The sequence below is a fragment of the Nyctibius grandis genome, chromosome 1, assembly GCF_013368605.1.
Source record: "Nyctibius grandis isolate bNycGra1 chromosome 1, bNycGra1.pri, whole genome shotgun sequence".
Classification (NCBI taxonomy): Eukaryota; Metazoa; Chordata; class Aves; order Nyctibiiformes; family Nyctibiidae; genus Nyctibius; species Nyctibius grandis.
In genome coordinates this window covers 104,047,770-104,073,721 of record NC_090658.1, presented here as the reverse complement: position 1 = coordinate 104,073,721, position 25,952 = coordinate 104,047,770, and the positions used below count along the sequence as shown (strand labels likewise).

At 41.9% G+C, this 25,952-nt stretch overlaps 1 protein-coding gene across 1 annotated transcript; it reads left to right on the top strand.

Annotated features, from left to right (window-relative positions):
• Positions 1–349: 349 nt before the first annotated feature.
• Positions 350–22,353, top strand: BEND6 (BEN domain containing 6). The gene is made up of 11 exons (XM_068396477.1): positions 350–548; positions 2,833–2,993; positions 4,009–4,162; positions 4,788–4,956; positions 15,105–15,333; positions 15,438–15,583; positions 16,092–16,190; positions 16,575–16,752; positions 18,210–18,427; positions 20,181–20,373; positions 22,211–22,353. Exons 5-11 carry the CDS (start codon positions 15,138–15,140, stop codon positions 22,351–22,353), a joined length of 1,173 nt encoding a protein of 390 aa, XP_068252578.1. The 5' UTR covers positions 350–548; positions 2,833–2,993; positions 4,009–4,162; positions 4,788–4,956; positions 15,105–15,137.
• The last annotated feature ends 3,599 nt before the right edge of the window (positions 22,354–25,952 follow it).

Below are 25,952 nucleotides of genomic sequence, written 5' to 3'. Positions count from 1 at the left end.
GGCGGAGAAGAAGGAGGAGCGGGATGAAATTCAGGCCGTGACTCAGCAACCGCCGCCGCGGCGACGTTGCGGCGGGGCTTCCCCCCGCACCCCGCACCCCGCGCCCACGAGCCGGGAGCGCGGCGGGCTGAGCGCCCGCAGGCACCGCCGGGGCGGAGCGGGGCGGGGCATGGCAGCCGGCGGGGCGGGGCGGGGCGGCAGTGGCAGGAGGAGGAGGAGGAGGAGTGGTTATTGGACATTGGAATGGGCTGCCCAGGGAGGTGGTGGAGTCACCATCTCTGGATGTGTTTTAAGAAAAGACTGGACATGGCACTCAGTGCCATGGTCTAGTTGACAGGGTGGTGTCAGGGCAACGGTTGGACTCGATGATCCCTGAGGTCTCTTCCAACCTGGTTGATTCTGTGATTCTGTGAGTGGGAGTGGGGGGGGGCGCCGGGAGGGAGGAAGGCGCCCGGCGCAGCCCGCCACCGCGGGGACTTGACCGGGGCGGGCGGTGACATCACGCGCTGGAGCCGCTGCAGAGGGAGGTGGAAAATGGCTGCTGCGAGGTACGGGGGGCGGCTTCCCTGCGCGGGCCGGGGATCCACGGGGGGAGAGGGGCTGCCCCCGCTTCCGCCGCCGCGGAGGCCAGCGAGCGGTGGGGCGCGGGGTCGCGGCGGCGACGGCCCGCGCAGGTCTGTGCGGGGGAAGGGCGGTGTGCAGCGGCTTCCCGGGCAGGCGGACCCCGGGGCCGGGGCACTGATCGCGGCTGGTTTCGTGGCAGAGCTGCCGCAGGGGGCAGGGAGTGGGGAGTGCGAATGAGAGACATCCTGACAAGGTGATCGGGGTCCTCGTGTCGAGCTGATCCCTGTTTCGGATTTAGGCGACAGCTGTCTGCGGGAGGGACAGAACCAGCTTTCGCCTGGGTTATGCGTTAAAGCGCGCACCCCGTACGGTGCTGATGTACCGGGCGGTGTGTGATCTGCACGCTCGCCAAGAGTTTCCTACACGAAAGCCGCGGAGAAGTTGGCTGGCGCAGGGGCTTGCTGCAGCGAGGGCTGTTACAGAGCGATGCCGTGTGTGTACCCCCTTCCTGCAGTAAACTGCACCAAATGCCATCCCCTGCGCCTTGCCTTCGCCGCCTTGACCCAGCTCATGCATCTCATACAGCATAAAAATCCCGGCGTGTGCAGGTTGCTAATGCAGATAAGAGCAGGAGTTCATCCCTGTCGCTGTTACTAGCTCTGTAGCTGTTACTTTGATGATACTCCCTACTTTCAAAGACTGTTTCCGAGGTCTTTGAAAATGCAGTTCTAAACTCCCTCATACTACCGAACACAAAAAATCACGTGCTGAAAATATATCCAGGTACTATTTTGCAATATTATGTTTGCATGTGTTACTGGGGGGAAAAGTTCGGTTAATTCGAGACAAAATTCATACTTTTTTCATGCATCTTTGATGTAAGCACGTAAATTTGAGGGACACCTCCAAAACTTTATAGAAATAATGAAAAGCTCTGTGTAAACATTGGAATAACATTGAAATGTTACTGCTTTATATGACTGCCATAAAACCAGATAGAAAAGCATGTGTGCAAATTTAAATTAAACTACAAAATATGCAAGCTGGAAGGACAGGGAGGGAAACACATCTGTGGTATCTTAAATAAGAACAGGAAAAATGATCTCTAGAATACTAAAATTCATTTATCACTGAGCTAATAACGTTGTAACACTTTACCCTTAATATTAGGGAAAGCCATTTTAATTGAAAGGTTCTCTTGATATCGGGTTGGGGGACTAAGTAAGGAAAGAAAAAAAAATACATTGGCTTTTAGGTCTATAATATTTTATTCCAGGAATTTTGTATCATCTCATATTATACGCCAACACAGTGAGCCAAAATATTCTGTCATGTTACTTTGTACAATAGAGAGTTGCTACATTGCAGCCTTTGATTTAAAGCTTTCCCTCACTGCCTGGGACCTGACAAGTGCTATAAGGTTGTGTGGCATCACGTGGTGCAATATTGAAATCTTTGCTAATACCGCAGTACACTGCAGTAAAATGGTTTTAATGCAGAATACCTGGAGATTATTCAAACGGTTCACGTTACCTCACTGTAACGTGAAGCAAATCAGTGTGATCCCCCCCGCAACGCGCTGCCCTGCTGCAGTGCTTCACTGCAGTATATTGCAGGAGCAGGAAACTTTTTGACACCTTTCACTCTGCACTGATTAATTGCTTCAGCATGGCACGCTGGAGGAAGTGTAGCACAGCAGTGACGGCAAGGTTGAATTGCAGAGAAGTGAGAGGGAACAGCTATTTTCACATTGTTCTCGGGTAACAGTGCATAGAAAACATGAGACAGACAAATCTCTAATGTTAGCTTGTTAGTTTAAGGTTTATAAGCTTTTTCGTTCTAAGACTTAGAGCTCACTGGTGTCTTGAGGATAATATTTTGCCAAAAGGATATAATAAATTTCATGAGAACTGCTTATTTTTTTTTTCAAATGCAAAAGAGAATACAGTTTAGCACAAGAAATGCTGACGTGCATGATTTTTTAGAGAGCTACTGCTCCAGGCTTCTGAGTCGACTGTCTCACATGTATAGCCAACTGCTGCTATGGCTTGCTTTATATTCATTACTGCTCTATGTTAAATACTGCGGGGTTTGGTAGTGGTTAAAATATTACTTCCATGGTGAATAAAGTTTAAGTTGCTGAAGTTATTTCACATTAAAAATAAGCAAACTATATGGGGGTAGATTTTTTTTCCCCCCAAATAGTAATAAAGAGAAATTAAAGGAAGTTTTATATGTATAGCATTTTTAACGTAAGCTTCTTTACAGAATGTTTTTCAGGGAACTTTTCATAAATCTTGAGGATGATAAACAGAGAAGAGAAAAGGAATGAAGAGAGAAGGTTAAAACAAAACCTCTCAGCTGAGATTTGACCTCAGAAGGAGAATCCCAGAGGTGACGCTATTTCGGAGAAGAGGAAGTAAAAGAAGGTAACGAAGTCTTGAGACTAACTGTGACAGGAGTGTGTGGAATGGCAAGGCAGGTCAAAAAAGAGCTCTAAGTTGTTGAGAGGCTGAAGCAAGTCCGAAAGGGTTTTATAAGCTAAGAAGGCAGCCCTCGACCCTGAAATAAATAAGCAGTACTGCTGCTGTTTCAGAGTACACGTGATGTGGCCGCACGTTTGCCAAGATGTGAAAAGATGGGAGGTAGCATCCTGCAGCTGCTTGTTTTGATGGGGATCACAGGGAAACAGAGCAGCGACAGTCACGGGCATAGCTAAAGTTTTCGGCAGGAGGCTTGGAAGCAGCCTTGTACTTGAGCAATGCCGGGGGAGGAAGTGGTGAGAAGTTCTTGGGCAGAGGGATGAAAAAGGAACGTTCTGCTTTAGAGACTCCACAGAACAGAGGCGACCAGCAAACGTTTGCAGTGGAAAGGGACAGGACAGGAGTCCCCTCCTGATTCTCCGGTTGCAGTCACTCTTGAATGCGGTTGTTTACCTGTTTTCTCAAGTTGGGTGAGGGAGGGGAACAGCATGGAAATTATGTCAAACTTCTGCAGTTTAATGGAAGAGTTGAGCAGGGAATGTGTTGTAGCAGCAGCAGCCTTCCTGCAGGGAGACAAGGCAGCATTGAACTAAAACATTCTTTCAGCCAGTCTCTCATGATAACCTGCTCTGACTTAGCAGTCTTGCCCAGCAAGGCTGAAGGCAGAGATACCTTCTTCCCTTACTCTTGCCCTGTATGCAGAATTGCAGTACAGTCTATGGACTAGTGCATATTCCTCAGTAATTTACATGAGGTTCAGCAACTCTTTTTAAAAGAAACTAAAAGTCCTAGCTGACTACCATGCGTGAGGCTGAAAGGAGGAAAAAAAATGCAAAAAGAAAATGTGATGCTATTTTGAGCAGAGAAACCATGTCTGCAGAGATCTGCTGACCTCCCCCAACGTGAGCTGTGGGATTCAAGGTACTCCACAATCTGTGAAGGCACTTCTCTGCTCCTACAGATTCAGGCCTCGTGGACCTCCTCTTGCAGTTGTAAGACTTCCTGTATCAGTGAGCCGAAAGAAAAAGGTCACGTGCTAGGTCTGGTGGTGTGGACATAAGAACAGGACATGATACGTGATATGATTTCAGAAGAGTTGCTGAGTAAGTGAAAGGGTAAGATCATTTCCTTTCACTGGTTTGTAAGTATACTTTAAGGACTGTGTTTCTACTAATTAATTATAATTAAGTAAAATATTCTGTTTAAATAACTACTTAACTGGTTAGAAGGGTTCTCTAATCGTCTAATACTTCTTAACAAATTATTTTTTTTCTAATCAAAGAGGAACCAAAGTAAATAGAGTAAAAACTAAAGAAGCAAGCAAGTAAATACAGAAAATATCATAGTATCTGAGTATTATCAACTTCATTCAATGAAATAATTGACTTTCCCCCTCAATATTCTACTTCACAGGTTACATGCTGTCCTCAGGGTGCTTTCTAGCAGTTTAAACATGGTGTACGAGATGATGTTGTAGGAGTTTCTAGTAGATAATTAAACCTTATAAAATACATTCTTCAGCTGAAAGAATAACAATTTCCACATTGATATAGGCATCACATTTCAAAAAAAATCTGTTATGTGAAACTATATGTTCTAAATTCAGCAAGGTTATTGCAAATCTTTGTTCTGCAAAACCTGTTAAATTGTTTGCTCCATACAGTGCTTTGGAAGGCACACTAGCATTAGTTAATTCTCACAATATCCTTGAAGTTAGGTAAATATGTATTATTATTTCAGATCCTTTGAAAAGAGAAGCCAAACTGTAAAGGTTGTTCGGTTTACCCAAGACCAAACTGCGTGATTCTAGTCCTGCAGACTAGGCACCTCCATGACTGGAACATTTTACCATCTGCAGGTGTCAGGTGACCACGTAAAACCAAATTCTGCCTGCTTCATATATGTAAAGGTAATTGTCCTTATTTTGCAGGTTCATCAACTCACACGACTTGCACGTTTTGATTCCCTCTCTTTATTAGACTGAATGTAAATCGAATGGAGTATGAGCCATGCAGTTATGCACTCACAGCTTACAGTGTTGCTGGAAAAATGCTGGCAGGAATTCTGTGGGCATAAATTGACTTTGCAGACAGAGAGGCTGATCTTGAGCCTAGATCGAAATATACTGCTAAAGCTCCTATGGCTTTTTTTTTATTACAGCCCCTTTGTCCTTGGTTAAAATTTGCTCTGTATTCATTTTTGGCAGTGTTTAATGTAGCAGTTGTCAATCTGAATGTGGCCTGGCATCCCAGAGGGAATTGCACTTCATTAGTGTTTTATGTATCTAATTGGAAGTTGCTTAAAGATTGTTTCAGACTGATATACAACACTGGTCGTTCAGCTCTTATATTAATTCATGAAGTTATGTTGAACTACATGCACTAAAAAGACGTTTAGTTTTACAGAAGGGGAAAAAAATAGCTCTAATAAGGTTTGAGGTTGTTTTGCTTGCAGGGAAGATGCCTTTCTGTCATTTCTCCTAAGTGCATGCAGAACTACTCTTAGTTGCAGTAATATTCCCTGGAGTAAGAGGACAACATATATGTGTCTTGTTCTAGCTCTTGACCTTTACTAGTAACGCAGATTATTTTTTTTTAACTGGAGATCATCAAGTTCATTCCCTCCTACCAACATGCCGCAAAACCAGAGCAATTGAGGAAGAGCTTTGGAATAAAAGAGCAGGCACTTTGAGTATTAACCAAGCATGACTTCTAATCTATCATCACTCACCTCTGACAGCCAATAAAGACATACGAGTAGGGATAGTTAAGATGCAGCTAGATTACGAAATACTGACCAGGGCTCAAGCCTGGAATTTCCTAGCTGGTATTTCACTTCTGTGCTCTTAGAGTTGAAGGGAGAATGTCACCGATAGTAATGCTTTGGGGCAGCACAACTTATTGAAAGATACAAGGTAGCTTATGCCACCTTATAAAAAGAGTAAGATGCCTCCTCTTATAAACTTTCACATCAGGTTATCAGTGGGTTTGTTTGAACAAGTCCAATTTGAAAGTACATTAGTTGCACATGGGAAGTATGTGTGATATTTTTTCAGCCTTTTAGGAAAAGGGTATTTCACTGCTTGGGCTGTTACATAGAGCAAGTGCACAGTTTTTGCACCTGAGCACAGATTTGTATGTGGTCAAACTTTCCCTAATGATGTTGCCTTCCCATAAACGTCTTTAGACAAAATAAGTGAATACGTCACTGGTCTTCAACCTTTTTAATTTGGGAGCTGTTGTGTTGTGTTGAATTACCCAAGCCAGATCAGAATGAGTACGGCCAAGTGTTGACCTCTACAGAGCCATGCTGACTTGTTTCTCCTCCCAGGCTACTTAATGCTTCTAAGAGTTTGGATATATTAACTTGCGTGGAAAGAGCTTTCATGTGACTATTCATATTCCTGCAGCTTAGGTATCTCATCCAGTTCAATAAATAAGCTGATTTTTGTTGGTCTGTATATTAATACATTTTGTTGAGCATGGCATTTGCGAATAAGCAAATCAAAGTGGGTATTAGATTTCCATCTGTCAGCTGTGAAAAGCTATTTAATAAAGATACTAATCTGTGATGTAGAATTAAGATTACTTCCTGCATCTTGTTATCTTTATGGGGATCTTTCTCTGAGTGTGGGATTAAAATACAATAAATAAATGCATGTGGTTTGTAGGCATGTGAGGTATCTAAGCTCCTGTTTAAACTCAGTTCAAACATTGGGGCCCAGAGAACAATTCGCTTCCCTAAATGTATGTGTTTAGTGCCATTTGAGGTGCCTGGAGTTAGTACCCACCCTCGTGAGCCTGGAAGAGGGTCTAGGCCCTATATGAGATATGTGCCCATCAGAAGAGGCAGTTGGAGGCCGGGTGTAGTAATTTATGGTATCTAAGATTGCACCATGCATTTATTTTTAGGCACCTGAATTGCACCCTAGAGCATTTGAAATAAGCTGAATTGCTCTCCAGGGAGCTTTAATTGTGTTCAATAGGGGCTTGACTCTTACGACTGTTGGAGTTGCTCAAGGCTGAGACATCTCCAAAGGGATGGCAGTTGTGATAAAAGACCTGTGGGGGATTTGCACTTCTGGAGTATCAGCTGAAGGCCAAGCAGAATACCAGAGGACGCTGGTGCTAGACACTTACGTTTAGGAAGCCAAATCGATCCCTAGATGTCCAGTGATTACAGAGGTAACTTAGATACCTGGTGCACCAATGACACCTGAATGTACACATCTAGAATTGAATCCTGTCCTGAAAGCCCAATAATGATAGCAGGTTGCTACCTTGAAATTTGTTAAAACGAGGGCCATGTTTCACTGTTAGTTGAATAAATTGTTAGAACAAAATTTTAGTACTTCTAGACATACTAAATATACCTGTTTAATAACTTCATCATTCATCCTTTCCTATCACTCATTAGTACAAATAAAATTAATGGTTCGATGCAAAAATCAGAGCTTTTCCAATAAACTTCTTCAAGCTTTTGATTTAAGCCACAGTCCTACAAAGGGCTTTGGCATATTTGGGTATTAATGTTATTCTATAGAACTTCTAGGTTGCTAAAACTCACGGCATGGAGGGCACTACTGTGAAAAATAATAATGGCTTCATTATCCCTTGGGCCGCTCAAATGGATTTTAGCATGTGGGACAAGGTACGGGCCAAATTCTGCATATAATCCTGTGGACTGTAAATGCTGCTGAGGCTTTGAAGTCAACAAGACAATCTGCATAAGTAACGCCAGAAGATGTTCCTTTACCATGAATAGCATCGCTTCTTAGAAAAGTATCTCAAATTATTTCATAGCTAGTCATACCAGGATAGCGATCTACAGTCAGGATGTGAGCTGTTGGATATAAATAATAAAAATAATGTAGTTTTATCCTTCTTGTGGAAGACAAATGGGATTGTTTCTGTGCATTTATAGTCTTGAAAGTTGCAGTAATGTTCTGATAGATGCTCCCCCAGATTTCCATCTGAATTTGGAACACAACGATACTGATGCTTCTGGAAAATCTGTACGCTGTATTTCTCAGCTGAGAGCAGCAGATTTGTGCTTCTAAGTCATATTTTCCCATAAAATGACTAAGATATCACACTGTAAATCTTTTGAGCAGTGCAGCACTTCTGCATTCTTCTGACAGTGCCTAATTCCACTGAAATAATTAGTAAATCTTACACTGGTTTCAGGGGAATAAGATTAGAACCCACAACAAGGCGTGTAACGTATTTAATTATGGTCATGTTTTCCATCATAAATTTGTTACAGAGAACTGGAAATTTCGAGATTTCATTGTAGCCCAAGAGTTTTACACCAACAGTGTATTTAATGTCCTGACGAGTTCAATGTAAAACACCCTAGTCAAAGTATCACAAACCAAATCTGTGACTACCGCTCATTATGCTGATTTGGAAATAAATAGTTTGAGTGAGAGAGATTAATTTGTAGCTCAGTAAAGGTGGGTTTTTTCCCCAAGAAAAACTGGGGTTATTGAAGGCTGAACATAGAGGCTAGACAATATAAAATGTTAGTACTTTATTATAGATCTGTGTTGCACGGTTATAGTACAGTTTCTTGTCTTGCTGAAATCGGTGGCAAAGCCCTATATTGAGCCACGGCAGAATCAGACCCATTGAGTGGGCCTGCAATTTCATGTTGTAAATTTGTAATACTCTCCACTGCGTCTTCGGAAAGGAAAGAAATAATGATCTCAGCATGCCATCTGCCAGCTCTCCTGCTGAATGGAACAGACTATTCAGTCAAAGGGTGAGATATGCTTTAAATGACTTCAGTGTTTTGTGGGGTTTTTTGTTGTTCTGGCTTTTTGGGTTGCCTAGTAACAATACTCTGTGTGCAAATTTGTAGCATCTGTGCAGAATGTGAGGTGTTAACATGTTTGTAAAAATTAAGAGTCCAATTAGTGTTTCCTCTGCAGAGCTTTAAAATTAAATGGCTCCTTTTTTTTTTTCCCCCTTCTACAGATTATCCACTTTTAGAATCATAGAATCATAGAGTTGTTTTGGTTGGAAAAGACCTTTAAGATCATCAAGTCCAACCGTTAACCTGACAAGTCCACCACTAAACCATGTACCTAAGCACCACATCTACACATCTTTTAAATATCTCCAGGGATGGTGACTCCACCACTTCCCTGGGCAGCCTGTTCCAATGCTTGATAACCCTTTTGTGAAGAAATTTTTCCTGATATCCAATCTAAACTTCCCCTGGCACAACTTGAGGCCGTTTTCTCTCATCCTATTTCTTGTTACCTGGGAGAAGAGACCAACACTTGCCTTGCTAAAACCTCCTTTCAGGTAGTTGTAGGTCTCCCCTGAGCCTCCTTTTCTCCAGACTAAACAACCCCAGTTCCCTCAGCCGCTCCTCATAACACTTGTGCTCTAGACCCTTCACCAGCTTCGTTGCCCTTCTTTGGACTCGCTCCAGCACCTCAATGTCTTTCTTGTAGCGAGGGGCCCAAAACTGAACACAGTATTTGAGGTGCAGCCTCATCAGGGCCGAGTACAGGGGGGCGATCACTTCCCTAGTCCTGCTGGCCACACTATTTCTGATACAAGCCAGGATGCTGTTGGCCTTCTTGGCCACCTGGGCACACTGCTGGCTCATATTCAGCTGGCTATCCATCAACACCCCCAGGTCTTTTCCATCAGGAAGCTTTCCAGCCACTCTTCCCCAAGCCTGTATTGTTGCATGGAGTTGTTGTGCCCCAAGTGCAGGACCCTTGTTGAACCTCATACAGTTGGCCTCGGCCCATCCATCCAACCTGTCCAGATGCCTCTGCAGAGCCTTCCTACCCTCCAGCAGATCAACACTCCCGCCCAACTTGGTGTCATCTGTGAACTTACTGAGGGTGCACTCGATCCCCTCATCCAAACCGTTGATAAAGACATTAAAGGCCCTAATACTGAGGCCTGGGGAACACCACTTGTGACCGCTGCCAACTGGATTTAACTCCATTCACCACAACTCTTTGGGCTTGGCCATCCAGCCAGTTTTTTACCCAGCAAAGAGTACGCCCATCCAAGCCATGAGCAGTCAGTTTCTCCAGGAGAATGCTGCAGGAAATGGGAAGGGCTTTACTAAAGTCTAGGTAGACAACATCCACAGCCTTTCCCTCATCCAGGAAGAGGGTCATCTTGTCACAGAATCACAGAATCACAGAATGTTAGGGATTGGAAGGGACCTCGAAAGATCATCTAGTCCAATCCCCCTGCCGGAGCAGGATTACCTAGATCATATCACACAGGAACGCATCCAGGCGGGTTTTGACTCCACAGCCTCTCTGGGCAGCCTGTTCCAGTGTTCGGTCACCCTCACCGTAAAGAAGTTTTTCCTCATATTTATGTGGAACCTCCTGTGTTCCAGCTTGCACTCGTTGCCCCTTGTCCTGTCAATGGATGTCACTGAGAAGAGCCTGGCTCCATCCTCATGACACTTGCCCTTTACATATTTATAAACATTAATGAGGTCACCCCTCAGTCTCCTCTTCTCCAAGCTAAAGAGACCCAGCTCCCTCAGCCTTTCCTCATAAGGGAGATGTTCCACCCCCTTAATCATCTTCGTGGCTCTGCGCTGGACTCTCTCTAGGAGTTCCCTGTCCTTGAACTGAGGGGCCAAGAACTGGACACAATATTCCAGATGCGGCCTCACCAGGGCAGAGTAGAGGGGGAGGAGAACCTCTCTCGACCTGCTGACCACACCCCTTCTAATACACCCCAGGATGCCATTGGCCTTCTTGGCCACAAGGGCACACTGCTGGCTCATGGTCATCCTGTTGTCCACTAGGACCCCCAGGTCCCTTTCCCCTACGTTGGTCTCCAACAGGTCTGTCCCCAACTTGTACTCATACATGGGGTTGTTCTTGCCCAGATGCAGTCCGAAGGACCTCACTAGCACACCGTCCCTCAAACATTGGTATGCTGCCTCCAGGCTTATCTCTAATGAGCCTGGTTTTATCCCTTTCCCCCTTCAAATCTAAAGCTCTTTCGAGCACGAAGATCCTTTCCCCCCTTTGAGACAGGTGTACTCTGTCTGTCGCCAGCAGGCCTGGTGTCGTGTAGGCTGGCCCATGATCAAAAAGCCCTAAATTCTGCCGGTGACACTTTGAGAAAAAGTAAAGACAGATTTGTGTATTACAACAGTGATAAATCATAAACTTGCATAAGTAGCTAGTGTTCTCCAGTGGAGAACATAGCAGAATTAAGTAACTGGCAAAACATAAGTGGCTTTCAAAGGCCATATAATTCTGTCTCTGTGGTTAGTAGCTGCATACAGTGTAATGTCTGTGAATGATTATATATCTTCCAATTAAACCACTGAACAAAGCACTCAGTGACAGAAATCTTACTTGAATATTTGCAGAACTGTGTAAGAAAGATTTGAAACAGAGAACCAGATACAGACTTCATGCTCCATCCTCTTGGCTCCCTATAGCAGAAGGTCTATTGGAATCTATCCTACAGCTTCAAGAATAGAAGAAGCTAACATAGGATGGGTTGGACCAAGCCAGCTTCTGTAAGGAGACATACCTACCCCTGTATAGTCACTGAATAGTCCGTAGAGAGAAATAGGCTCTCCCAGACAGCAAGTCATCTGCTCTCTTTTAGGTGCATGTCTTAGCGTGAGATGAATCACCTCTGTCTCTGTGGTGACTGAACCAAACATGGCTAGACAACCTCTCCCTTTTAAGGCAGTAGAAGTTTGGTAAGATTAATCCTACTCCCCAAGATTTTGTTTTTCCTGATGATACAGTATATTTTGCCTTTGATCTATTTTGGCAAATAAAACATTTTAGAGGGAGGCATCTGCAGCAGTCCTGACTCAGTCAAGGTTCACATTGACTCCGGTGGGAGAACAGGGTGAGGAAACACTGCAGGACTTCTCTTCCAGTAAGTGAAGTATTTTACTGTTCCTTTTCCTCATTAGAGACATTTTATTCTACCTTTCCGTTCCCTTTAATCACTGGCTAGAGAAGACGCCAGCAGACAGCTGGGTATTATCCCCAGGGCCCATGGCTTGTCACAATGAATTCTGTGAAAAGACGTAGTTTGATGAATGTCTACTGGAGGAGCTGAAGCCATAGCTCCAGAACAGAAAAATACTAACAATCATCTACTGCACTGTGTTCCTTTTATTTGGCAACGTAATAGTTTCATAATTTTATCTGTAATGCAAGCAGTTGAGCTGATGCCCAGCAGAGCCACAGCAGAACAGAAGAGGGGACCTGGCCAGTCTCTGTTGCTGCCCCACAACTGCTTTCCTGCCTTGGTCCCTTCAAAAGGAGCAGGAGCAACAGGACTGAGCACAAGCCTTGGAAAGCTGCCAGGAGGCTTTCAGATCAACTCCATCCCTCCTCCCATGACTATTTGTGAAATCCATTCCTTATTTCTCTCAGCATCCTATGTAGGTTATGTTTTAACTTGGCAGCTGTTAAGACTCTTGGTGAAATCAGTGTAGCTGTTTACTAGTACACCCTCCCACTGCAGGCAAGAATTTTGACAGCTCAAAAAAGCTTTATAGATAATGTAGACAAACTGCTGAGCTCTGAGTCCTGCCATGACCATGGTAGAAATTGCCCCTAGCTTTGAGTGGCGGGATGGATTTTTGTGGATCCAGGTGTTTGTCTGGTGTAAAGATTCTTTGAGGGATCTTGTTGGCCACGTGCTTCACAGAGTCTACCAGTGGCACCAGGCTGCTGTTGTGGGCTCCGAACATCGAGAAGTCCGCATGTCCATTGACTTCATTAAGCTGTATAACACCTACGCAAGTCTCATACCTTCCAAAAACTGTTGGACTTGCTACTGATGTGCTCGGTCGGCACAGTGTGTATGTGAGTAGCCCCAGTGCCATGGGGAATCACCACTTACCCTCTGTGCTGTGAACAGCCTGTGTATTTGGTGCATTCCGGGAAATCCTGGGCTGGCTTGCTAACCCTGTACAAGCGCAGACCACAAGCTCAGAGAGTATTATTTGTCTCAATACAAAATGAGAGACAACATATAAACTGTTAGAGGACTACAGGGAAACATTAAAAAAAAATACAGAAGTCAGTCAATAAACTGTTAATCTTAGCACACTGGCCATTCCAACTTTGCTGCAATTCTGCTGACCTTATGTGGGCTGTTAGGAGCGTAATGAAGTTGCTCGCAACTGCCAAGGGCCCAGGAGGGGAAAGCTCAAAGTACTTCATCTGAGAACTGAAGAACTCGATGATGGGGATTGTTGTCCCGGGTTGATCGGGGGTAGAAGTTAACGTCTTCGTGCTGGATGAGAAATGTTAAGCTGACTGGGGTATATGCTCAAAAGCAGTTTGAAAAAGAAGGAAAAACACTGATGATGAATGTGATTGCATGCCTGGGCTGTTTTAAAACGTAGAATGATCCCATCCTGTGGTGTGAGGATCCACTCAGCACGGATCAGCGGCAGAATGAGGCCTCCAGTGATTCATGCCAGGCATAGACATTCAGGCGGCTTCCTCTCCAGAATTTACATGGGATGGATGTTTCCTGGTCTTTCTAACTTGCTTTAAAGATAATTAATGTGAATTCTTGCAAACACAGTCTCCTTTCTTCAGCAGGGCACTACTTAACGAACCTACTGCTATCACACTCAACACATTCTGCATAAAAGCATGATTTAATACGCTTTTTAATGGCGATTTCTTACGCCTCTTGCCTCATTGTATCAGTAAACATGTTGACAAGAGCACAGCTGTCTTTCGCAAATTAACAAGCTCACCCCTGTATGAAAAAACAGCTCTTTTGAGGCATAGCACAGACATGGTGAATAGTGGGGAGCTGGGCTTCTGCAAACGAATTGGCATTGCTTCTTAGAGCACTGCAGCCAGATTTTCTCACTTTGACATAAAAGCTCCACATAATTCTCCTTTCCTAGCTCTGAGTTACCTTTTTGACAGCCTCTGCGTGAGGCACTAGATTTGCTTCTGACTGATTGAAGCCAAGTAAATCACAAATCATGCTGTCACATCTGGGAATTCATGAGTTTGCAGCTCTGTAAAATTACTTCACATCTATGAACTGACAGGCCAAACCATATGTTTGTTGGAAAGAAGACGAAGGTTTGACAAAATCAGATTTTCTATGTATTGGTTTTATCTGATTTAATATTTTTAAAGTAGAAAATATCTTCTCTGAGTATAATGGAAGCACTTAAATGAACCAGTTACATTTCCAGTAGAGTTTAATAATGTATGTTACCTTTCATACATTCAGGTAAGGCGTATCAGCTTAATTAGAAAAATAAAGCACAAAGTATGACTTTTTCCCTTCTCCCAGTGGGGAGTGTCAGTGCTTTAAAAAGTCCAGAGATGGTCCTTTGCTTTAAAAATGTTGTTTTATGTAAGCAAAAGATTTAGCTGTATATTTGGGTCTGGGTTCTCCTTGTTGCTGTTATTCTTCATGAAGCAGCCCAGCTCTCTTCCAGTCCTCAGCCTGTCGTTTCTTTTGTACATCAAATTTTCCATTGCCAGAATGTGTCATACCTCATCCAGTCAGTTGTCCTGGGTTGTTCTGGGTTGGTTTTTCGTGGCTGCAATTGTACATCTTGCTGCCCGTGAGATGATTAATACAGCCCTGGAAGTCATACATCCCTTTTAATAGCACGTAGAGCTAGTACCTTCCATCATTCTAGGGAAAGTTATCACACCTGTATTTTTTCAGTCAGAGGCTGGACTGAAAAGTTTTGTTGGGGCAAATGTAATAGTAATAGAGATCCTGGGCAGGAGATAGATTAGCCATGGTAGTGATATGGAAGCAAGGGCTCTTGTAAGTGAAAGCTGTTTTCTGTGCATGGTTTTGGAGGCAACTGTCTGATGTACATGCATTGAGCAGACCATCTCCCGTCTTTCAGGGGAGTTGTAACATGCTGCTTGGCTACTTTTCACTTCCTTATCCAGGATATTTTCATACAAGGTAATTCCTAAAATCCAGGAATAGGAGGGTTGTTTGGGGCTTTTTGAAGTATTCTTGTAACATTCCTGTGGCATGACATGGTAACAGCTTCTTTTCCTATGACGTCCTACAGGCAGTGTCTGTGTGACAAGAAAACCACTTAACAATGAAAAAATTCACACTGTTTGATTTTGTAAATAATAATTCACTGCAAATTGGAGAGACTTCATGGATACAGGACCTTCCCACTGATGACAATGAACTAGAAAGGCTTCTGAAACCAAACAAGCACGTGCTAGTAAGCTGGCCTGTGGGAGAAAGAAAGACAGAAAAGCACCTGGTGAAAGTTGTGTACATGAGTGGTGAGTGCAGTTCCAGAGCATTTGTCTGATATGAAATTTTAATCTAGTTGTAAAGTATTGCTACCTGATTTTCTGTGCTTTGTCCTTTTTTCCCATCACTTCAGATGACCCCCAAGAGCTGGTGGAAATGATGCAAAAGATATTACGAGCAGATGAAATTACAAAAATACAAGTCCTTGGAAAAGGCAAGAGGAAGAGGATAGAAATGATATTCTCAGAGAGTGAAGACAGTGACCTGGATAAAGAACAGGTGAGTTTCTGTCTTTATGTACCTGATATTGGTAGGCCCGTAATGGAATGAAATGGACCGTAAGTATTGATTCTTGACAATATAACACACAAAATATGTAAAGATAGGCATGCAGACAATCTTCACATGGTACCGCAGCACAATAACCTGTCAGAGTAATTAGTTAGGCAAATAGATTTTGTCATTTGCTATTTAAAGAGAGAAGTGTTATTCAAGACTTGGATGCTCTGTAGCTCCATTACATTTTGTCCCATAAGACAGAAATCTGACCACTGCATAAGGACGGGAAGGGACCAGGTTTTCTGAGCTTTGCATTTTGCTGAGGTCTGCAGTGAAAAAATGCGGGGAAAGAAAACATAAATCTTAAAAACAAGTTATAAACATATTTTTCAAAAATACTAACCAAGAATGTCAAGTGCAGAGTAATAAAAGTTTATGGTATACCATGAGATACTGTAATGAAAGGCTCTATAGGAATGCAAAGTCACTATTATGCTCTTGTTTACAGGGGAGGATGAGGAAGCATATAAAAAGAAAGAAATCATTACAGGCATCTGCTCCTGCCAACATCCTGAATCAACTTGAAACATCTTTAATTAACAAACAGGTAAACATCTCATCTTCAGCAATTTTAATGCATTAAGCAAAAGCAAACTGAAATATATTTGTTTGGGGGGCTGTAAGACTTTCGTTTTAGTGAAGTTAATGGTTCTAAAAGACACTACCTTAGAAAATTGGTGAATGGAGAACAGAGAGAGAAGTACCTAATGGCTATGTATTACCCTGACATTTCATTTTGAATTTTAATAGGAATGGTAATATCTACTTTCAGTAACAGCTATTATTAAAATGCATCAAGTCTGTTTATACATTCTGTGTACAAAGAGAATATTCCAATTTAGCCAGATATTTTGTTAGTTTTAATGCTTTAATTTTATGTTGTTGTTGCTCTAGATAGCACGTTTTGTTTGTTGGGGGTTTTTTTTTCCAGAGAGGAACATATTCAGGAAGCAATTTTCTGTACAGTGAAAGTAGCAGTGATGATGAAGAGCCTTTATTTCAACTATCCAAGGTAGAACTGTGTGCCAAAATAAAAAGTCTCAAGAGGAAGTTGACAGACACCACGAGAGAAAACTGCCGCCTAAGGCAGTCCCTGGTGATGCTTCAAGGTAAAGTCAGGGGAGGTATTTTGTTGAAGAGGAAGGCCTGAAGGTCATGAAAAGCTTGATTTATAAGAGGCCATTTGGATGGGAATTATGGATGCTCAAGCACCTGACACGATCAAGGCCTACCATTAGCATCAAAGTCTTTGATACATGGCAACATTTAATTCCAGCAGCACTTAGAAAAAACTGTCTTACATGGAGGCCATGCAATCATAGTGTTAGAAATGGAAAAATCTGTCTAAATCCTGTCAGTTGTTCCCAGGAGAACCTTTCTGCATGCTGTATATAACCATCAGCTAAGCTCAAACACTCCACTGACCAGTCCAGCTAATCTTATTTATTAACAGTTATTCTTGATCTACTGAAATTTTCTTTATTCTGGAATGATCTCCTTTCTAATTACTTTAGTAATTCCTCATTATTGATAATCTGAATTAGTTCCAGGTACAACAAATGTAGCCCTTTCCCAGAGCTGAACCATTTTGTCCTTTTATAAATGAATCCTTCATAATTTAGTGATCATCTCTGAAGCCCTTCTTACTTGTCCCTGTCCCTTACTCTGGGGCAGCCAAGACTGAATCCAAAAATTTCAAAACATTAGTGAATGAATAAGGTTTAAAGAGGATTTGCTACTTCTTGCCAGCTACGTCATACCATGCCTAGACAGCCTAGTATCTCTCTTTTTATTGTCATATGATTTTGCAAGTGCTTATCAGTTTCCTTGCCCACCTGATTCTGTTCCATATATTATTCATCTTGTTTTGACTCATTCATCTCCACTTTTCTGAATATTGTTTTTAAACCTTTTGTTAGTGTCTCACAACTTTTCTTACACATTTAGGTCCACTTGCCTTACATCTTAAGCACTTGTATTAGTCTTCGACAGTATTTTCTGATAATTCAGTGATTCTGTATCTTGCTGATTCTTCAATTTGCTCTGCTGAATTGATTCTTTTTAATGGGCTCAATAAAAGTTTATGTTTGAAAATACATATTACTTGGAGAAAGGGCCATTTAAAAGATATTCTTTATAGAGTAAAAAAGGGAAAAAAGTCTATGCAGTCTATGCAACTTCTTTGAAGGAAAAAAAAATCAGACATAACATTACTCAGCACATATTCAATAGCTTTACAGACTTGTAGAGATCTTGAGATAGCAAAAAGAAAAAAGAGAAATAGCCAATTTAGTGCCATGATGAGCATAAACTAATGGTTCCTCTTAGCCTTGCAGAGATCTCATCTATCCTGTTCTAGAAACAGAGGCCAGATCTTCATGGGTGGGGACAGTAGAACGGCAGGAAAAGCTGAGAGAATAGGAAAAAGTATGTTAAAGCGTTTTTGCTGACTACTTGGACTCTTTGGCAGTACGACGGGAATCTAACTACAAAAATATACATCCTTATGTAATCAGAGTCTGAAAGCTTCAATTACTTTTACCTGTCACTTTCCATTTGATTTCAGTGTTGCCACAGGCAGTCACCCATTTTGAGGAACTGGTAGGGATGGCTGAAGCACTGCTCAAAGGGGGAGTGACATCATCTCCATCCAGTCTGCATTCACATGCTGTTTGGAAGGCATCTAACAATCCATTAGCAGATTCATATGCAGCTATGCATAGTAACTCCAGCTCACCAATAACTCTGAATGTGGAAGACGAGGAGCCACAGACCGAAAAACAGGTCAGTTAAAAGGCAATTTCAGGCATAAAAAGTAAACCTTTATACAGTACAAACTTTGCTGTTATAGAGTAACAAATATAAAAAATGAGCATTAGTAAAAATCATTTTATCATCATTCAGTTGATGACGTGACTAATGAGCTTCTTTTGTGCAGAAGGCTCTTTCCATGAGAAACACTAGACTGAATTCAGTGTGCTGGTACGCTCTCAAACTCGCTTTGATTTCGGTGGCTTTGCACAGCTGTGACTAAGGGCACAGTGAGAATGCATGAAGAAAATACTGAGATCCAGGGATAATTTCCAGCCTAATGCTTTAGATGCCAAAGGGGAATGGTAGTGTTTCAGAGATAATGTAAGAAAGATACCAGCAGTCTGTTTAAACTGTTAATGAGTAAATGGAGAATGGTATGTTTCTGCTCTTGTTGCAGACACTGGCCAGCAGTTAAGCAGAAATACATATATATAGATACTGAGTAAAGATGTTCCCCTGTTCTCTGTAATTATAACAGAGCATAATTGAGTAATCTCAGGCACAGAGGCTGTATATGAAAAATATAAAGACCCAACCAAAAGAAAAATTCTAGCTTCTGCATTCACGATTTACATAAACATTCTCATGCACCGAGTCATGACAGTCAGTGGAAATCATTCTCATGTGTTGTCGTGGGGTCCTGTCCTGGTTTCATTGGGATTTTGTTACAGTTTGTGGCCAGCCATGGTGATCAAGGCCATTAGCAGTTAAATCCAGGGCAGCTGACCCAGGCTGGCCCACAGATGTATTCTATATCGTTAACATCAGGTTCTAGCATGTCCTGTCCCCCCTGTCCGTGTGTCCGTCCCCCCCCCCCCACATTGTCAGTGACTGGTATTCCTGGAACCTGCTGCAACTCTGTAGCTAAGTATACTTTTTGTGTGTTTTTGTGCTATTGCTGATACTGATTATTTTATTAAAATCTGTTAAATTTTAACCTATGAGTCTCCCTCTTTTTCCCAGTTTCCTTCCTTGGTTGGGGAAGGAACATGGGGTGAGAGAAAAACTGCTATTGTTTAGCCCTGGGTGTGGGCTAAACGAAGACAGGTCCTAAACTCAAAGAAATCTATTAAGATTTATCAAGGTATGATGTTTTGACTGAATATTGCAATACACAAATTTGACCTAACATCTCCAGAGAAATAAAAAGACCTAATTTTCTAAGCAACCTAGCCTTACTGAATAGAGGTAGCTCAAAATTGCCCATTAGGAGAGTTCAAATACATAGGGTGCACTACTGCTGTGTGTAGAAGTCCCTCTCAAATCCCAGGACCACATGTCACAGTCCTTAAGGCATGCCTGCTCGGAGGCAGGAATATTACCTTGGGCATAGTGCCATGCTCCCACGGCTGTACAGAGTCCATGCCAGAACTAGACTGCAGCCAGCCTGCATGGAGTGCAAGCAGAAGGATTTAGATATGTCTGAACATGTCCTGTCTCCACCAGTGAGTAATAAGGATCGCTTGGTGAAGTGTTTGCTAGGATGAATGGGGTCCGTAGTCTGCCCTGCACTTGCTCCTGAAAAAAACTCAGCCTGCATGTACAGTTGCAAATGTTGAGTGGTACACAAGTTTAATGTTGATCTCAAGCACACAGTTTGCAGAGATTAATTTTGAAATTGTGGTTTAAAGAAAAAATTAAAAAAACATATTTCAGAGGTAATACTATGTAATATTTCTAGAGAACTGCAATAGTTATGCCTATGACCAATTTTGTTTTCCAGTTCAAGATCGAAAAGTGGCAGATTGCACTTTGTAACAAGAGCAAACCTCAAAAGTTTATAAATGACTTGATGCAAGCACTTTATACACATGAATACATGGCTACACACAGCCTGACAGGTGCAAAGTCCTCCTCTTCAAAGGATAAAGCAGCGAAGCCAGCTATGAATCAGAATGAAGTTCAGGAAATCATAGGTGATGACTTTTTAACATTACTCAATGTGGCACTGACTTGACAGAGGGCTTTCTCTGAGGGAGGGGCTGTAATGCTTAACAGCTGGTCTACTCAGGTGATGTGCTGTTTCATATTTCCTTCTTCAGCTACATACTTTTTTAACCCATCTGTTACAAATACTGTCAGTGAAATGCTAAGTGGTAGTATTTCTATTGTGTGACTATTTTGTGGGTTTTACTTAAATGGCTACTCAGCATGGTGATATTATAAATTTTTTTAGCCTTTGAAAGGTGAATCTACAACAGTCAAACTTGGAGCACGACAATTAACAGATAAGGGAAGGGAGAGAAAGGACACAGATAAAATTTAAAATAATATCTCCTGTATTCTGAAGTTAGTGAATGTTATGAATTCTGACATTTTAAATGGTGCTGGAGGCAAAATGAGACAGTAAGTATAGAAGACGGGAACAGTGATCAGAGAAGCAAACAAAATTTGTTTTATGCTGAGGTTTAAGGCAGAAAATGTTTGGTGCATAGGAAAGAGAATAATTTCAGATGGCAGCAGCAGCAGCTTTAAAGAAAACAGTATTTTGTGAGCACATGAAGCCTGATTTTTATTGGATTCGCACCTATAGCTTAATACTTGAACAACATAGCCTAAATTCCTGTACTAGAATCCCTCACCCATTGCCATTCCCTTGGTCTTCCCCAGTTCTCTCTGTTCCCTTCCCAGCTTAGCTCCAGTTCCTGTACCTTGGTCCAGTTTTGTTGCAGTTGGCCAGCACTTTCAAAAGTTATCAGTTGCAGAAACCTCTTTTCCTTAAGAACGTAGCTAGAGAAAAAGACGCAAAGTCAAGAGAGAGAAAAGGAGAGAGTAAGATGGTGAAAATATATTTAGAGGCGATGAGACAATTTCAGAATGATGTATGAGAAAAATTAAGATTTCATGGGATTAGAAGAACAGTTGGACTCAATGATCTTAAGGGTCTTTTCCAACCTAAATGATTCTAGGATTCTAAGAGCAACTAGTGACTTTTCTAGAGGTGGATTCTGGGGAAGGGTCTAGGCAAAACTGAAAAGGGAAGCAGAGAAGATAATCAGGACACTGAATACAGCATGCTATGGAGAATTCAGTGGCAAAGGGGAGCCTATAGAGAAGTCAAAGTAGTTTGTTAAGGGAAATGAGAACACTCCTGAATTCAAATAGAAAAGTGTCAACATTATACAAGAGAAGAAGAAAAATAAGAAGGAAGCCTAGGAGTTCTAGAACTGTAGAAAATGAGTTAGATTATTTGAAGAAGATGGAAACTATAAGACTTCAAAATGAAATGAAAGAGGAAAAAAATCAAAGGAAGGGAAGATGATGGAGAGGAGGAGAGCAGGAGATGCATTCCTGATGTTGAGTCCTGTTAGGTTTTTTGCATTCAAAAAAAGTTAGCTAGGCAAGACAGAAGGGAAATGTTTGGGGAAGGAGACTTCACTGCAAATGAAAATTAATGAACAAAACCTGTAAGACTCAGAGGCATGAGGACTGATGAGGATAGGAATAGGACTCTCTGATCAAGAACAAAGGAAGAGAGGATGAGCAAACACAAATCACTTACAGGAAGCCCTGGCGACCCTGGAGTTCCCTTTGACTTTGCCAAGAGCAGGCACAGCAATATGGAAGGCACAGAGAAAAGCAAAAGCTGGCACATGCAAAATCTATGAAGTAGTGAATGAAGACAGCAAAGTAACTAGAGCTGAAGGTGAAGTACCTGGAAATTTCAAAGATGCCATAAATGCATTTTAGATCATACATCCTGTGGCTTCCCTGATTTGGAGACCTCATATATATCATATCTTTATTTTGCAGGAATCACAAAACAGTTGTTTCCAAACACAGATGATGCTTTAATTAGGCGAATGATGGGACAAAAACTGAACAATTGCACCAAGAAGCCAATTTTAAGCAAAGATCTTAACTCAGGTGCTTTTCAGAAGCATAGCTTTTGGTAAGTCTTAAAAAAAATTGTAGCCTGCAATGTGTAATTCCATATATTACCCTGTGGTAACAAAATCTAAAAGCAATCTTAAAATTACCACGAAGAAATGTGTTCATATATGCATTGCCAAGTAGGTACATATTTTCGAACCTCGTACAAAAAGTACGTAATAGAGAAGCAGTCCAGCTTAACATTAACAGCACAAAAAAAAAGTTGTTCGTTCTAGACAAAGCAGCACAAGGCTATTAAATCACAAGAAGAGAAGACAGAAGTAAACACACGGAGTTACTTTGTCTATAGTAGACATATAAAATATGTCTATTTTAGATTTGGCATTATTTACTTCTCTTACTATTTTCAGTAGGCTCTCCAGAGACCAGTCAATTCCATTTTCATGTCACCTGTTGTGCCTCAATTAACCCACAAGTAAAAATGAGGAAAATCACACCTCTTTCATACCTACTGATAAAAGCACTGTAGGAGAACTAAATTAGCATTCTTTTACTGCCAGAAGAGTCTAAATTATTGGGGCAGAGGAATTATTAAATAACATCTTGCTTATTATGGGCATTCTTACCTTGCTAACAAGACTAGTCTAAAATTGCTGAACTCATCCCTATCGTCGGTGAAGTCAGCTATTTGCATAGTCCTGTTTCCATATATACCAAATGTAGGTATCACAGAATAGTTGAGGTTGGGAGGGACCTCTGGAGATTGGCTAGACCAAGCCCTGCTGCTCTAAGCAGGGTCACCTAGACCAGGTTGCTCAGAGCCATGTACAGTTGCGTTGAGTATCTCCAAGGATGGAGACTCCACAACCTCTCTAGACAACCTGTGACAGTGCTCGGTCACCTTCACAGTGGAAAAGGGTTTCCTGATGTTCAGAGGGAACCTCCTGTGTTTCAGTTTCTGCCCGTTGCCTCTGGTCCTGCCACTGGGCACCACTGAGAAGAGGCTCCATCTTCTTTACACCCTCGCATCAGATATTAATACACATAGATAAGATCCCCTTGAGCCTTCTTGAGGCTAAAGAGTCCCAGCTCTCTCAGCCTGTCCTCAGGAACAGGATAAGAGATTAAAATCAGTGAGACGGGGAGAACAGATTTGTCCTTACTTAGACTTTCCATACTGAAGTAATATTTTACTTCTTCCTAGTTCAGTTATCTTGTCCATGTTTTAAAATCCATATTTGCAACTGTAAGACACTTCATAACAAAAAAAACACCCCAAAAACTAACAAATAAAACCACCCTAAGGTATTTGACTATGTTATGACACAATTGTTTGAAAAGTAGCAGTGCTTTGCTACTAAAATTCCTCTCCAAGCCACCTGGAAGTACTCCGTGGACCACCAGTGGTCTATCAATTACTACTTGAGAAATACTCAGATAATACCCACAGAAGAATCCACATACACAGGTTTTCCCATCTGGAAACAATAAACAAATGCACCATCCTGGCTAAAATACAGTTTACTATGTTAATGCTTTTCTCCTAGAGATGAGAAGGCTTCATAAAACAAAGGTCCTCTGTATTTGTAACATAGACTGTGCATTGATTCACTGTAGTATTCTGCCTTGTCCTTGACACAGGTAGTAAAAATAACAGCACAGAAACACAGACTCTGTCTTCTTTGAAAGTACTAAATCTTAAATATTTTGTATTTTAAATTTTTATCTTCATCAGAGGAATCCATAAATTTTGCTAATTCCTGAGTCGTCTTACCTACAGACACGGTATTCCTGAAGCCTTGATGGGAGGATCTTGAGCTAGCACTATAACAATTCTGGGTTGTGTTTTAATGCTGCCTATAGACATTTCAGTTTAAACTTGATATCTTAAAAATGTTTTTATGTCTGTTATTGATAACTGCTTATGTCAAATTTAGTCCAGTATCCATTGAAACCAATGCAAATATTGCCTGCATAGTCTCTCTTGAATGGGTGATTATTAGAATACATTTATAATTTGGATTCATTTTACAACTGTTGAGAATTTCCTCACTGTAAAAGCATTTAAGAACCTTGTAAGTAATTGAGAAAATGGTGGTGATTTCTTTAACTCAGATGACAACAAGTTTTCTCAGTAAGAAAACTAGGAGAATTTAAAAGTGCTCATAATCTCACTGTTATTTCTTCAGTTCACCTTCCAGTGATGAAGTACAGAGCGGGGTCAAGAGAAAATCCTGTTGCGTAATACCTTTAGTAACAACTTACACACGTCACTAACTTTTAAAACTGGTGATACTGCAGTTTTGACCTCCTCCTTTGCTGCTCCTCCTTCCTTGCCCACCTCCTCCGCCTTTCCCCAGAATACGATTATGATTCAAGAGTAGGAATTTGGAGTCAAATCCAATGAGACAGACAAGTCACCATCTCAGATCCATTAGGCTGAGGTGAAACAGAGAAAAAGGGAATGTGTCAATGAAGAAAACTAGTTAACTGGCTAATAAACTCTGCTGCTCGGAAACTAAGAACAGTAGTAATTGCACATTTAATATTAATATTAATATTAAGCTTAAATTGTCTCAACAGTGGTTCAACAGCTGCTCCTCAGGGCATCATCTCGTCGTCTGTTCCTCCCAGCACACAAGACCAGCAAGATGATGATTCACCAGCTGCTAATGCACAAATTCAGGAAAGTGACAGCCGTCTGACTCCTCCACCTCCCACCACGCAAGGTCAGCAGGAGTGTTTCAAATGCATTTCTTCTAAGGTGGAGTCTCCTCTCGCCAGAAGCTCACCAGCGCCCCCTCCCACCCAGGGTTGCGGACAATATCTCAGGAATTCAGACAAGGAATAACAGAAGGTATTTCATACCAGTTCAAATTCTCCATGGATATTAAGGTGTAGTATAAAATAAAAAAGAAGTAATATCTAAATGGGTCTAGCAACAGTGGACAGATACTGCAAGCAGAATAGAAGCCTGAAAACCATTTTCTCAAACAAATGAAAATCCCACAGCCTAGAAAAAAATGAAGGCATATTAATATCTTCGGCTTTAAGATATTATTAAATATATGCATGTTATGCGGTAATTCAAAAAACATAAACTTGTTCTGAAGAATATAAGAAGAGTTCCCCTTAGTTAGAAAAAACCCATTATTTAAAGTAATACCAAAAGAATGTGTAAGAGGAACCTTAATCCCCTTGCTTTCACCTTGACAGGTGTGGTCAGCAGGTCGAGAGAGGTTCTCCTACCCCTCTACTCTGCCCTGGTGAGGCCGCATCTGGAGTATTGTGTCCAGTTCTGGGCCCCTCAGTTCAAGAAGGACAGGGAACTGCTAGAGAGAGTCCAGCGCAGAGCCACGAAGATGATTAAGGGAGTGGAACATCTCCCTTATGAGGAGAGGCTGAGGGAGCTGGGTCTCTTTAGCTTAGAGAAGAGGAGACTGAGGGGTGACCTCATTAATGTTTATAAATATGTAAAGGGCAAGTGTCATGAGGATGGAGCCAGGCTCTTCTCAGTGACATCCCTTGACAGGACAAGGGGCAATGGGTGCAAGCTGGAGCACAGGAGGTTCCACTTAAATTTGAGGAAAAACTTCTTTACTGTAAGGGTGACTGAACACTGGAACAGGCTGCCCAGAGAGGTTGTGGAGTCTCCTTCTCT